Source organism: Anguilla anguilla, chromosome 4 (genome assembly GCF_013347855.1).
Source record: "Anguilla anguilla isolate fAngAng1 chromosome 4, fAngAng1.pri, whole genome shotgun sequence".
Taxonomy (NCBI): Eukaryota; Metazoa; Chordata; class Actinopteri; order Anguilliformes; family Anguillidae; genus Anguilla; species Anguilla anguilla.
Window position 1 is genome coordinate 42,331,652 of NC_049204.1, and position 13,734 is coordinate 42,345,385.

Below are 13,734 nucleotides of genomic sequence, written 5' to 3' on the forward strand. Positions count from 1 at the left end.
GATTCAGCTGTAAATTATGCTGATACAGTATGGAACACATTTGTTGGTGGTTTGAGGCTCATTTGATACCTTGGACCCTTGATGACTTAAAGCCATTTAGCCAACAAATGTGTTGGTCAGAAACACATGCACACAAATACACACACAGACACATACACACGAGCACATACACACGCATACACAAAGACACAGACACACACATACACACACACGCACACACACAGACACATTCGCAAAGACACACACACGCACATACACACACATACACATTCACGCACACACACACACACACACACACACACACACACACACACACCTCCTGTACAGACTCCTCCATCTGGTTGTCCAGGTCTTTGATCTTCTGCTCTAGCTCCTCCATGTTGTTCAGCACTTGGATTCTCTCCTCCTCAATGCGGGCCACCTCCTGCTTCAGCTGCCCATCATCTGGAGTCTCTGCCGTCCTCTGCTGATGACATCATAAATGGTCAGGCTACGCACAGGACATTATTACATTACATTACAGGAATTTGGCAGACGCTCTTATCCAGAGCGACCTACAACAAAGTGTATAACCATAACCAGGAACAAGTATGACGAAACCCCTAGAGAGAAGTACCGGTCCAAGTGCAGGGAACAACCGCATAGTTCAAATTGGACCCTGAAGGTTAAACTGATTAACACTAACAACGAGAACGGCAACAACGCAGTCTATGGAAAAAATACAAGCAGTAGTTAAGACAGTAGTTAAGACAGTTAATGCACCTAAGTCACCTACGTCACCTACGAAACAGCTGCCTAGTTACAACCCTAAGCTTACAGTCATTTACAGGGGGGTAGGGAGGGATGGGGGAGAGGTGCAGCCTGAAGAGGTGAGTCTTCAGTCGTCGTTTGAAATGGGTCAGTGTCTCAGCTGTTCTGACCTCCACGGGGAGGTCATTCCACCATCGTGGGGCCAGAACAGACAGGAGACGTGTTCTGGAAGTGCAGGTGCGAAGAGGGGGAGGTGCTAGGCGTCCTGAGGTAGCAGAACGGAGGGATCTGGCTGGCATGTAGGGTTTGAATATCTTGTGGAGGTATGCTGGGGCTGATCCGTTGACTGCCTGGTATGCTAGGACCAATGTTTTAAATTTGATATGATTATGGGGCTGCCAGAATCAATCTTCAATCGTAAGACTCAGTTTATGCCCTGAATTGTTTCAGCAACATCACAACAACAATAATGGAGGGTGTAGAATCTTGGCCCAACTGCATGGCTGAGCAAATTTACCACAGTTAAAGAAGTCAGGGACCTCCAATTTTATTTTCTGCCCACCACTAGGGACAACAGCCCGTTTTCTCATACCAGGCTCAAAAAACATCCAGAAGGGCCATGTCCAACAACAAATATTCCCCAAAGGAAAGATTTAATAGACTGCATGCACTGTATGCAACTCAGTGGACAGCTATTCAACTTTCGATGTTGCTTCAGAGCAGTAAAATGTTTGGACATAATGAAACCTTTCTTCTAGATTCTAAATCACAGGATTTTTTTAAGGTGTCCACTTCATATTATTCTTCAACATTAGATGAGAAACCTGTATTAAAGTAATTATGGGGGACATGTATATTTATCAGACATGCCTCATAATTCTTTGTCTACCATGACACAGGATGGAATACTGGCTCTATGAATGTTTTCTGAATTTACTTTGAATTTTTTAAAATTCTAGAGGTGCACAACATACCATTCCTTCCTTCAGGCTTTGCTATGTTGTGCCCTCTCACCACAAAATTGTACTGGCTGACCGAGATATACACCCTGCTTATTAGTAAAATATACTCGCCGTACATATACTGCATAAATCACAGACCTTTCCACTGCATGGATTTACTGGCCTCTGAAGAGGAGCCAAAAAGGGGAGGAGGGGGTGTTTTCAGCAGGTAACCTTTAATCATTAAATCCTGCAGCATTCTCGGCATTAAGCCACTACAGATGGAAGTAAAGCTAATACCACAGATGTCTCTGTGTAAGGACATTGGAATGCACTGTAATCCCTCTGTTTAGTTGTGCCATTGCTTTTATACTGTAACACTTTACTTTTTTATTTAGATTTATAATAGAAATGAGTGTGTGACTGTCAGGGAAGGGGAAAATACTCTGAAAGTTTAGTTGTACAACCAACTATTTCAAACTGAAAGTAGTTGAACAACAGCCAAGCTATCCTAAAGAGAAATGTAGATAGATATCATCAAGTTCCCCAGACATTATGCATGTGTGAACAATACCTTCTTTTTGCACATGGGGAGAACCACTATACAGAGCTCAATGGGTAGAACAAGCCATGTGTAATGTGCAATGTGAACCAGCAATTGGCAGTTGACCATTGGCAACTATAGTGGAGTGGAGTCCTTCTTGTCAATCAGGATTAGAGGGAAGAGAGAGGAGGCAGTGTTTGCTCAATGGGGTTTGGACCAAAGTATCTTATGGCCAAAAATAGTTGGTAGAACCTGTGGTTAACTACACCACAAAAAGAAAGAAAAAAGCGATTAACAACTATAACCACAACATAAATACAGAGAGAGAGGAAGGTATAGATATATTTGAAGGTCCTTTGTATATTTGGAAGGTTTGTGGTGTATCTGAAGGTCTGTCCTGTACCTGCATTTAGAGCTGAATGGTGCTGCTGATTTTAAAGGTGTCTGGTAAGTCTGAGGGTTAAAATAACAGTGCCATAAACCACTTGTTTACACTGGCACAGTCGCAATGTTATTTTAAAAATAAATATTTAGCATAAATCAATATGAACTTTAAGTTAAACGATGCCCTGCACAATAATGAATGCACACACTTAAACTTAACTTAACTCATAACTTACTGGGTGAAAAGTCAAGCATGCAGGTATCCAATTCACCCCACCAGAGTGCCTGACCTTGCAACCGGATTTGCACCTCACTGATCTGACACACACACACACACACACACACACACAATTATGTTATGAGAGTAGGAGACTTTCAATTCACACATTTTCACCTAAAATGTGTGTAAAATGTGCATGAAATGTGTTAAATATATTCAGAATATATGACTTCTAAATTCCAGTGTGTACAATGTTTGATGACTATGCATGGTATGTGTAAAATAAAGTGTGCAAAAACTGTATGTTTGAAGTGTGTAAATGCAACAGATTTCTCCTCCTGGGCATTCTGGGCATGACTTTCATGGCTCTCCCTCCCTCCATCCATCCATTCCTCTGTACCTTCCCTGCCCAAGCTCATTTTCCTTCCTCTGTCCCCCCCTCTATCTTTCTTAGTCTATTCTTTCTCTCTCCATTTCTCTCTGTAAGTTATATCAGCATCACTGCAAGCACAGTTATAACTGTTTCAGTCAGCAATCTCGCTCCTGCTCTTTTGCTCTTCTGCCCTCTCTCCCTCGCTCTCTCTCTCCTTTCATTATCAAGGCCTAGCATCCCACCTGCCGAAAAACCTGCCCAACACAACTGCACACCTGCCTGTGCACATACAATGTGTGCGATTTTCAGAATTAAAAATTAACCATGCTCATATAGGCTAGTGGGAATGCCTTTGGGAATGTGAGGTCAGGTGACCTTCTCAGCCAATGAGCACAGTACTCACCATGGGGGTTGCGAGGGGCTGCAGGGAGGGAGAGGAGCTGCTCCCATTCTGGCAGTCCGGGAGCTCGCAGCCGCCTTCAGGCACGGCCCCGGGTTCATCAGAGAATGCGGCTTCATCGTCAGACACCAGCAGCTTCTCCAGCTCCTTGTTGATCCTGCACAGATTGGCTGCCACCGAGCCGCCCTGGCCTTTCTCTGTAGGGTTCAGCTTGGAGCACAGGTTGAGGATCGTCTGCAGACGCTGCCTCTCCTGCAACGCAGGGAACAGAAGGAACGCTTTATATGCACACTCTCCAAAAAAACTCACACTGTGTGCATACAGGTAGCATTCGCATTAAACATACCACTGACATGCGGCACAGGCAAGGAAACACACTGGAATACTCATGTACACCAGTGTACCTGAAAACCCACATGCAAGCACACATACATGAACATATCCACAAACACTTACACAAGCACACGTGCACTTGTGTACATAAACACGGCAAGTTACACATACTGTACACTGCGTCAAAAAGAATTCCTCTCTCTTTTCCAAGAACCCTAATCTATGACGACTACGACCTCTGAGAGTAGGACCATTCCAACCTGACTGTGGTCACAAGAAAGTGCACCAATCGGGTCAGAGGTCAGGATCATCTAATCAGCTCAGCAGAAAGGGGCTATATAACAGAGTATGGCCGGTCTGAATAATCTGTAATCATGTGTGAGCAGAGCACCCACACAACTCTATACTAAGCGTCTAAAAACACAGAACCAATTCACAGTTTAACCAATGCACCCGTTTCAAATCAAAAATCATGTGAGTACAACACTTTGACTGCAGTGAGCTCTGACAGAAAGAGAGAGGGGGGTAAGGGGGGTAACCATGGACAGAATGTAACCATCCAAAAAAAGCTCTTCTGGGAGGAAGCTGCACCAATTGCTGCTACAGTAAATCTGGCTGTGTACATCTGACAACATTACTACACACCTGCACACCAACATGAACACACTGACTAGCTTCTACACCAATATTACTACACATCATTAAGCCTGGCTGTGTTCACCTTGCAAGAAACAAATACACTGACTGACTTCTACACCAACATTACTACACCATTAAACCTGGCCGTGTTCACTTCCCAACAGAGAAACCATGATCTCTATGAAATCACAAGGAAATCGGCAGCAATCTAAGCCATGGAAGCTGTCATCAAAGCCACTGATCTGAAGAAACAAAAAACTTTACTCCTTACAAAGCATGCCAGTGATTTCAGCTGAGCACAGCAAACAGGTAAACTCACCAGGCTGTCTGACCCGGGTATGACCGGGTGGAAGCACATGGTGAGCACCTCTCCACAAGAGTTTATCACGATTTGGATGAGCAGGCAAGGATCCCCCAGGGTTCCAGAGAGGAGCGAGGGGGCCGGATGCTCGGGACAGGACGAGATGCAGTCAGGTCAGAGTGTGGGATGGGGGCTGATGCTGGGACTACGGTGACAGGGCGAGCGGGACTGAAAGAGAGGGGACTGGGGGGTGGTGAAAAACACACCCCATCCTGCTTTGAAACTGGAGCTGATCGAGAACGGTGCCTGGCATTCAATTGAACAGGATATACAAATATAGGAGCAGGAAGTGATTTAATCCTTCCGCTCCCCATGGGCCTGCAAGCCCCAAACACAAGTTGCACATTGCCCATCTAACCCCACACTCCCCCACCCCCCACACCCCAGCGCTGCACTGTTTACAGAAGGTGAACCTCTATGTGGGCAACCGCAAGCAACGAAGGAAATCACAGTCTCGTTACTACCACCAAAATCAAAAATGCCCCAGCCCCATGGGTCCCGTCTCTGCCCCCACACAAGCTTAACACAGCAACTGTCTGAGTGGGGAAAGGCGGGTCAACTGTTGGGGAGCATATGCAATGAGTGGAAATTTGTGTGGAGGCAGACTGAAGCCATGTTTAAAGAAGCCACCGGCATAGTGATACAGCTGTGGAACAGGGAGTAGAACAGAAGTGTGCACGTGTGTGTGCGTGCATTAGGGATGTCACTTTTTACAAAAACCGAGTTTGTTAAAAATTCAGTAAAATGTTGCCTAAATGTATAATTATGGCCCAGATTGAATTTCCCATTAAACCAGTAGCTAAATAGCTTAAATGCACTATGCTGTAACTAAGAAATAATGACAATTAAAATAATACCAGGGAAGATCATAACAATGCCATTAACAGCAAAAAATGACTAGGTAGATCAACTGTTGCTCAGATAAAAGAAAAACACAGGAGTCCATTATTAACTCACAACAATCAGGTGGCTTACTTATACCCCTTTCACACCAAAGCAATGACCCGGGTAAAACCTGTTTTTTGTGTGAAAGGGTCAACCTGCCTTACCCAACCTGGCTTGGCAACCCTTCTCATGACCTCGGATTTACGTGGGTTCAACATGGCTCGGCTTCGGTAAGAGAGGGGGGTTATTCTACACAGCATGGTTAGCTGACCGACCCTTGATCTTGTCATGCATTTTACTGGCCCAAAGTAAGTTCCATAATATTTGGGACAAATACATTTTTTTATTGATTTGACTCTTTATTCCACAATTTTAGATTTGTAATCAAACAATTCATATGTGGTTAAAGTGCACATACTCAGCATTTATTAAAATGCATTTTTATACATTACATTACATTACATTACAGGCATTTGGCTCTTATCCAGAGCGACGTACAACAAAGTGTATAACCATAACCAGGAACAAGTATGACGAAACCCCTAGAGAGAAGTACCGGTCCAAGTACAGGGAACAACCGCATAGTTCAACTTGGACCCTGATGGTTAAACTGATTAACACTAACAACGAGAACGGCAACAACGCAATCTATGGAAAAATAAAAAAAATAAATAAAAATACAAGTAGTCGTTAAGACAGTTGATGCGCCTAAGTCACCTATGAAACAGCTGCCTAGTTACAACCCTAAGTTTAGTCATTTACGGGGGGGAAGGGAGGGATGGGGAGAGGTGCAGCCTGAAGAGGTGGGTCTTCAGTCGTCGTTTGAAATGGGTCACAGTCTCAGCTGTTCTGACCTCCACAGGGAGGTCGTTCCACCATCGTGGGGCCAGAACAGACAGGAGACGTGTTCTGGAAGTGCAGGTGCGAAGAGGGGGAGGTGCTAGGCGTCCTGAGGTAGCAGAACGGAGGGATCTGGCTGGCATGTAGGGTTTGAATATCTTGTGGAGGTATGCTGGGGGTGATCCCTTGACTGCCTGGTATGCTAGGACCAATGTTTTAAATTTGATGCGAGCTATAACAGGCAGCCAGTGGAGGGTAGTGAGCAGGGGAGTTACGTGGGAGTGTCTGGGGAGGTTGAAGACCAGACGAGCCGCAGCATTCTGAATGAGCTGCAGGGGTCTGGTGGCAGATGCCGGTAGTCCAGCCAGAAGAGAGTTGCAGTAGTCCAGGCGGGATAGAACCATTGCTTGGACCAGGAGCTGGGTTGAGTAGGTGGTGAGAAAGGGGCGGATTCTGCGGATGTTGTATAGGAAAAATCTGCATGCCCGGGTTACTGCTGCAATGTTGTTGGAGAGGGACAGCCTGTTGTCCATCATCACTCCGAGATTCTTGGCACAGGGTGATGATGTCACTACGGTGTCCCCTAAGGAAATGGAAAAGTCGAGGAGGGGAGAGGATAGAGCAGGAATAAAGATTAGCTCCGTCTTTCCCGGGTTGAGCTTCAGGTGGTGATTGTCCATCCAGCTCTGTATGTCCCTCAGGCAAGCGGAGATGCGGGCAGGGACCTGTGTGTCCGATGGGGAGAAGGAGAGAAAGAGTTGCGTGTCGTCGGCATAGGAGTGATAGGACAAGCCATGGGCAGATATTACAGGGCCAAGGGATCTGGTGTACATGGAGAAGAGAAGGGGACCAAGGACTGAGCCCTGGGGAACTCCGGTGGTGAGGGGACGGGGTGGTGATACCTTACCCGCCCAGGCAACCTGGAAGGAACGGTCAGAGAGGTAGGACTCAATCCAGTCAAGGACTGTGCCGCAGATCCCTGTTGCTGCCAGGGAGGACAGGAGGGTAGAGTGGTCCACAGTGTCAAATGCAGCGGAGAGGTCTAGAAGAATCAGGACAGAGGAGAGGGAGGCTGCTCGTGCGGCATGGAGTGACTCACTGACCGAGAGGAGTGCAGTCTCGGTCGAGTGGCCAGGCCTGAAGCCAGACTGGTGGGGATCAAGCAGGTTGTTCTCAGAGAAGAAAGCAGAGAGCTGGTTAGATGCAGCACGTTCAAGTGTTTTGGATAGGAAAGGGAGGAGAGATACCGGGCGGTAGTTCTGAATGACTGAAGGATCTAGTGTGGGTTTCTTCAGCAGCGGGGTGATGTGGGCCTTCTTGAAGGATGAGGGGAAACATCCAGAAGATAGGGAGGAGTTCACGAGGGAGGCGACAAAAGGGAGGATGTCTGGTGTGATTGCTTGAAGGAGAGATGAGGGGATAGGGTCGAGGGCGCAGGTGGTAGGGCGGTGGGTGAGCAGAAGCTGGGAGACTTCAGTGTCTGAGAGGAGAGAAAATGTGGAGAAACAGGGGGCGGAGGACGCAGAGGGGGCGGAGGACACAGAGGGGACGGAGGACGCAGAGGGGACGGAGGACGCAGAGGGGGCGGAGGACGCAGAGGGGGCAAAGGAGCTGCGGATGTCTGAAATCTTTTCGTCAAAGAATGCTGCAAAGTCATCTGCAGTGAAGGAAGACTGGGGTGGAGGAGGTGGCACGCTGAGGAGAGAAGAGAAAATAGAGAAAAGTTGACGAGGGTTAGAAATGGAGTTATGAATTTTGGTTTGGTAGAATTTTGCCTTAGCGGCAGTGACAGCAGAAGAGAACTCTGTCAGGAGAGACTGATAGGCTGAGAGGTCAGATGGGTCCCTGGATTTGGCCCACTTCCTCTCAGCAGCGCGGAGGGTGGCCCTGGAGGTGTGTAGGATGTCAGACATCCATGGACTGGGAGGGGATGAACGTGCTGGCCTAGGGACGAAGGGGCATAGGGAGTCGAGTGCTGAGGAGAGAGATGACGTCAGGGTGGAGGATGCAGAGTTAGTGGGGAGCTTGGAAAATGATTGAAGAGGGGGGAGGGAAGCAGTCACTCTGGGAGCAAGAGAAGAGGGTGATAGGGAGCGGAGGTTACGGCGGACAGTGACAGTGGGGATGGGAGGGGGAGAGGGAGGGTGTGGAGAGAGGGGGAGGGAGAAGGAGATGAAATGATGGTCAGACGTATGCAGGGGGGTAACCGTAAGATTGGAGCTGGAGCAGGTCCTCAGGAAGATCAGGTCTAGGAGGTTGCCTGCCTTGTGGGTTGGAGGAGAGTGTTGTAGGGAGAGGTCAAAGGAGTGAAGTAGTGGTAGGAAGGCAGCAGACTGGGAGGCTTCTAGGTGGATGTTAAAATCTCCAAGGAGGATCAGCGGGGTGCCGTCCTCAGGGAAGGAGCTGAGCAGGGTGTCTAGCTCATCCAGGAAGCTTCCCAGGGGCCCCGGGGGAACATTTTGGTTTCACCACGTATTAGCATTTTTAAAATACATTTCAGGGCAACATAATGTTTGGGAGAAATGGCTTCATGTGTTTTTGATTAGCCAGGTGTGTTCAATTGTATGTTTAGTGCAATATAAGACAGCTTTCAGTCTCTAGTGTAGATTCTAGGCCTTTGATTGCCTTTGGAGTTTGCTATTGGCCTTTGTCAACATGAAGACCACAGTTGTGCCAATGAAAGTAAAAAGAAGCCAATATAAGGCTGAGAAATAAGAAAAAACAAAAAAACAGAGACAGAGGCCAAACCTTAAGCTTACTAAAATCAACTGTTTGGAACATCATTAAGAAGAATTCTAAACATTATGAAGAAAAAAACCAGTCTGACAGATCAGACTGGCAGGCATGGATGAGTCAGTGACTACTGTCTGCAGAAGACTTCACAAACAGAACTACAGAGGGTACACTACAAGATGCAAAACATTAATTAAAAACAGGATGGCCAGGTTACAGTTTGCTAAGAAATACCTAAAAGAGCAGGCAGAGTTCTGGAAAAAGGTCTTGTGGACAGATGAAACCAAGATTCACTTGTATCAGAGTGATGGCAAGAGAAAAGTGTGGAAAAGTGCCAAAAGGATCTGCCCAAGGGCATGTATGGCTACCCCAGGTACTGGTTCACTTCCCTTCATTAGTGACATAACTGTTGATATCAGCAGCAGAATGGATTCTGAAGTGTACGGAAGCATGTTATCTGCTGAAGTTCAAGTAAATGCCTCCAAAATCAGTGGACGGCATTTCATCCAACAGTAAGATAATGGTCCCAATCATACTGCTAATGCAATAAATATGTTTTTGAAAACCAAAAACTGGAAAATTCATTCACCCGATCTGAATCCAACTGAACATGCGTTTCATATGCCAAAGAGAAAACTTAAGGCAACTACCCAGAAAATAAGCAAGAGCTCAAGACAGCTGCAGTACAGGCCTGGCAGAGCATCATCACAGAAGATACTCAGCACCTGGTGATGTCTATGAGTCACAGACTTCAAGCAGGCATTGCATGAAAAGGATATGTAACAGAGTACTATATGTACATGACTACTTCCATTTACATAACATAAATACTGTGTCCCAAACATTATGGTGCCCTGACACGAGAAGGCTTTATGCAGGGATGTGCTACAATTCAGCCAGAAGAGCATTAGCGAAATCAGGCACTGATCGGGCATTTAGGTCTGACTCACAGTTTGCTTTCCAACTGATCCCAAAGGTGTTGGATGGGGTTGAGGCCAGAGCACTGTGAGGGTAAGTTCTTCCTCACAGAGTTGCCTTCACTGGAAATAAGGGGCCTAGCCCAAACCATGCCCCAGACCAAGGAGTGTCCAGATACTTTTGGTCATATAGTGTAGGATGACCCATGCCTGAATTTTATTTTTAAGCTACCTAAGGGTTAGGGTTAGGGTTACACTTCAGACAAAACGATAACATGGCTTGTTGTTAATTAGTCTTTTTGATATTGAGTGCTAGCATGAGCGAAACTTGAATGAGCAAAGAGCACAACTAGGATCCTAATTTTGACTAGGCAACACATTAGAACCTGTAATTACATATTCAAAATTCTTATCAAACAAAAAAGTGAAAGCCCTAGTGTGTGCGTGTGTGTGTGTCTGTGTGTGTGTGTGTGTTCGTCATGTGTGTGTGTGTGTCTGTGCGTGTATTTGTGTGTGAGAGAGAAATCATATGGCCATGATATGCACTTGTACGTCGCTTTGGATGAAAGCGTCTGCTAAATAAATGTAATGTAATGTAAAATCAGCGGGTGCTCACCAGCCTCTCCACCTCTTGCTCACGCAGCCTCTCATCTCTCTGCCACTGGTGGTAGTCCTGCAGCTCCTCCTTCCCACTTAGGGAGCTGATGCTGCCCCTCCTCTCCCAGAAGGCCCCCTGACCTGTGCCCGGCCCCAGCCCCGCCTTCCCAAAGGATGGCCTCCTCTCACTCAGCCCCAGGTCCAGCCGGGACAAGGACCCCTGTAGGTTGGCCCACTGCTCGGGCGAGTAGCAGCTTGTCAGGTTCATCTTCTTGGCCACGCGAGGGCTGGCGGAGACACTGGTCGCCGCGGTGACATTGTCGGAGGTGGATCTCCAGGAGGTGGAGCCCTTGGAGGAGAGGGAGATTGAGACCACCTCTACCTGGCCATTTCGGGAGGGCTCGGGGTCACGACGGGGGAGCAGGGTGAGTGGAGTGTCGGCCGCTCTGTAGAGGCGGGGTAACGAGCGGCTGTGGTTACCCATCATCCCTCTCAGGGACCCCGCTGAGTACTTCCGCCGTCTGGGGTCCAGGTCTGGGCCCAGGTCCCGGGCCCCGCTGCCCCCTTCCCGCCTCACCTCCTGGGGGTGGAGCCAGCGGGAGAGGTGGGGGCTGGAAGGCATGCTGGCTGGTGCTGAGGGGGGTGGTTTGCCTACAGAGGAACTGTTTCGCACGGGGAAGAGGGGGCTCTCCCTTTCTGCAATGAGAGGAGTCAACAGGCTGTCCTGGGACAGATTCCGTGCATTGGAGCAGGTGTAGGGAGGGATTCGCTCCCAGGAGTCCCCCTGCTCCTGGTGGAGGCCTGTGGTCTGAGGCGAGCCTGGGGTGGGGCTAGTGGGCGGGGACTTTGTCAGACTAAAGTAGGAGGGGCTGCAGTCCCCATTGGCTCGCTTGTTGCGCTCCACTGCTACTTTCCTGTGCTGCAGCGTCTTCATCAGGTCCTGTAGCTCCACCTCTGACTGCCCTGTCTGGCCCTTAGCCCTGTCCACTCCATGGCTGTAGTCCATGCCAAACTTCAGATAGTCTGTTGGGAGTGAGAGGAAGAAGAGGGGGAAGGTATGTTGAGCGGCCTTCTTTCTCCAAAATACTATACTACTGGATTATCTTCTAAGAACAATAAGCACAAATATACAAAAAAATAAACAAACTTGTGCACATAGTAATAGCTTTATTTTGAATTTAACTCTGGTATTTGGAGTGTGAAAACTATCTTTTGGTAACACCAGTCACCAAAGAAGTCACCCAATCCACCTTAAAAAATTAAGGATAGACGCATTAAATATGTACTTTACAAACCGAATTTTCATGTTATACTTGTAATTTATCTTCAGTTTTTAATTTGAGCATTTTAAGTTGTGCAATTCAGGTTTATTGATTCAATTGCACAAACTCTTTTCATCCATCCATTATCAATTCCCGCTTATCCTGGTCAGGGATGAAGCCTATCTCACCGTGCATTGGGCAAAATTCCTATAGGCAATTTAGAGTCTCCAATTAGCCTACCTACATGTCTTTGGACTGTGGGAGGAAACCCACGCGGATACAAGGAGAACATGCAAACTCCACACATAAAGGCCCAGGTCGGGATTCCAACCCAGGACCTTCTTGCTGTGAGGCGACACTGCTACCCACTGCACGACCATGCCACCCCAAACTCTTTTCAGATTCAGGTATTCACTGTCAACTGAAAACCTGAAAAAGGCAACACCAGCCTCATGCTAGTCAATCACTGAGCCGAACTATGATGGCTCAAAATGTGAAAGTGGAAAAATTGGTTATTTGATGGGCAAGATGTTCAATACTTTCGTAATATAAATTATCACTTTAATTTCAGTTACAAACCCTGAGTTGCAGCACTTGTAAAATATACATTTGATAAATTTGATGACAAGAGGATAAATTGAAAGTACAAGTTAAAATGCAAATGTGAAATTCTAATTCTTTGTAAAACACATATTCAAATTTTTCATTCAATTATAAAATCTTCGTAAAACACAAATCCGAAATATAATGAAAATTGTAAATTGATATTGAACTACTTTTGATTTCACAACACAGGTCCAGGAGTTACTAGATGCATGTTTCTGTGATTAAGGTTACAGATTTAAAATGTGACCAATATGCAGATTACCCTCCACACACTACCATGCTTCTTGAACAATGTGTAATGGCCGCTACACATTTGGATTGCCGTTTACAGCAGACACACAGTGCACAGACAGAAAATCCATGCATGCTCTGAACCAGAATCCAAGTGGTGTAGCATAGCATGTCTGAAATAGAATATTAATAACTAATGTAAACTCTCTGTAATTATTTACATGTGTCTTTAACCTGTGCTTTGGGAGGTCTGGAAAAAACTAAAACAAACAAACAAACAAACAAAAAAACAACAAAAGCTACAAGCAAACCTGAAAGCTTTTGCAGTATTTGAATTCAGAATAAAATGAAATGTGAAATGTTCTTCTAAATATGGAAGGTCTCCCACAGTGAAGTCCTAGGAATTATGCCAAATTTTTGGGATTGAAGACAGCCAACAATTGCAGAAGCTTCCACATCCATACACAGAGAGATATGTATTGATATGTACACATAGCAGAAATCAGTGAAGAATCTTTGAACTCTCAGCCAACCATTACATTACTGTGAGGGAGGGGGGAGTGTCGAAGGACCATAAGCAACTGTACAGGGACTCGAAAAGCTTATCACCGAGGTGATAAGCCACAGAGGCTAGAGGAAACGAGGAAGGGGAAAAATAAAACAGAACGACTGGAGTAAAAACTCAAACTCCCTGTCAAGCCTTAAAAAAACGGCCAAA

At 46.4% G+C, this 13,734-nt stretch overlaps 1 protein-coding gene across 6 annotated transcripts in view; it reads right to left on the reverse strand.

The window, feature by feature from the left end:
* The window catches only part of phldb2b (pleckstrin homology-like domain, family B, member 2b), a 107,627-nt gene that overhangs the window by 41,172 nt on the left and 52,721 nt on the right, over positions 1–13,734 (reverse strand). For all 6 annotated transcript variants that reach the window (XM_035412066.1, XM_035412065.1, XM_035412061.1 and 3 more), the window contains exons 6-8: positions 10,937–11,940; positions 3,616–3,864; positions 317–466 (exon numbers count right to left, since the gene is read on the reverse strand). In XM_035412066.1, coding sequence (XP_035267957.1) covers positions 317–466; positions 3,616–3,864; positions 10,937–11,940 — 1,403 coding nt within the window. The remainder of the gene's footprint in view (positions 1–316; positions 467–3,615; positions 3,865–10,936; positions 11,941–13,734) is intronic.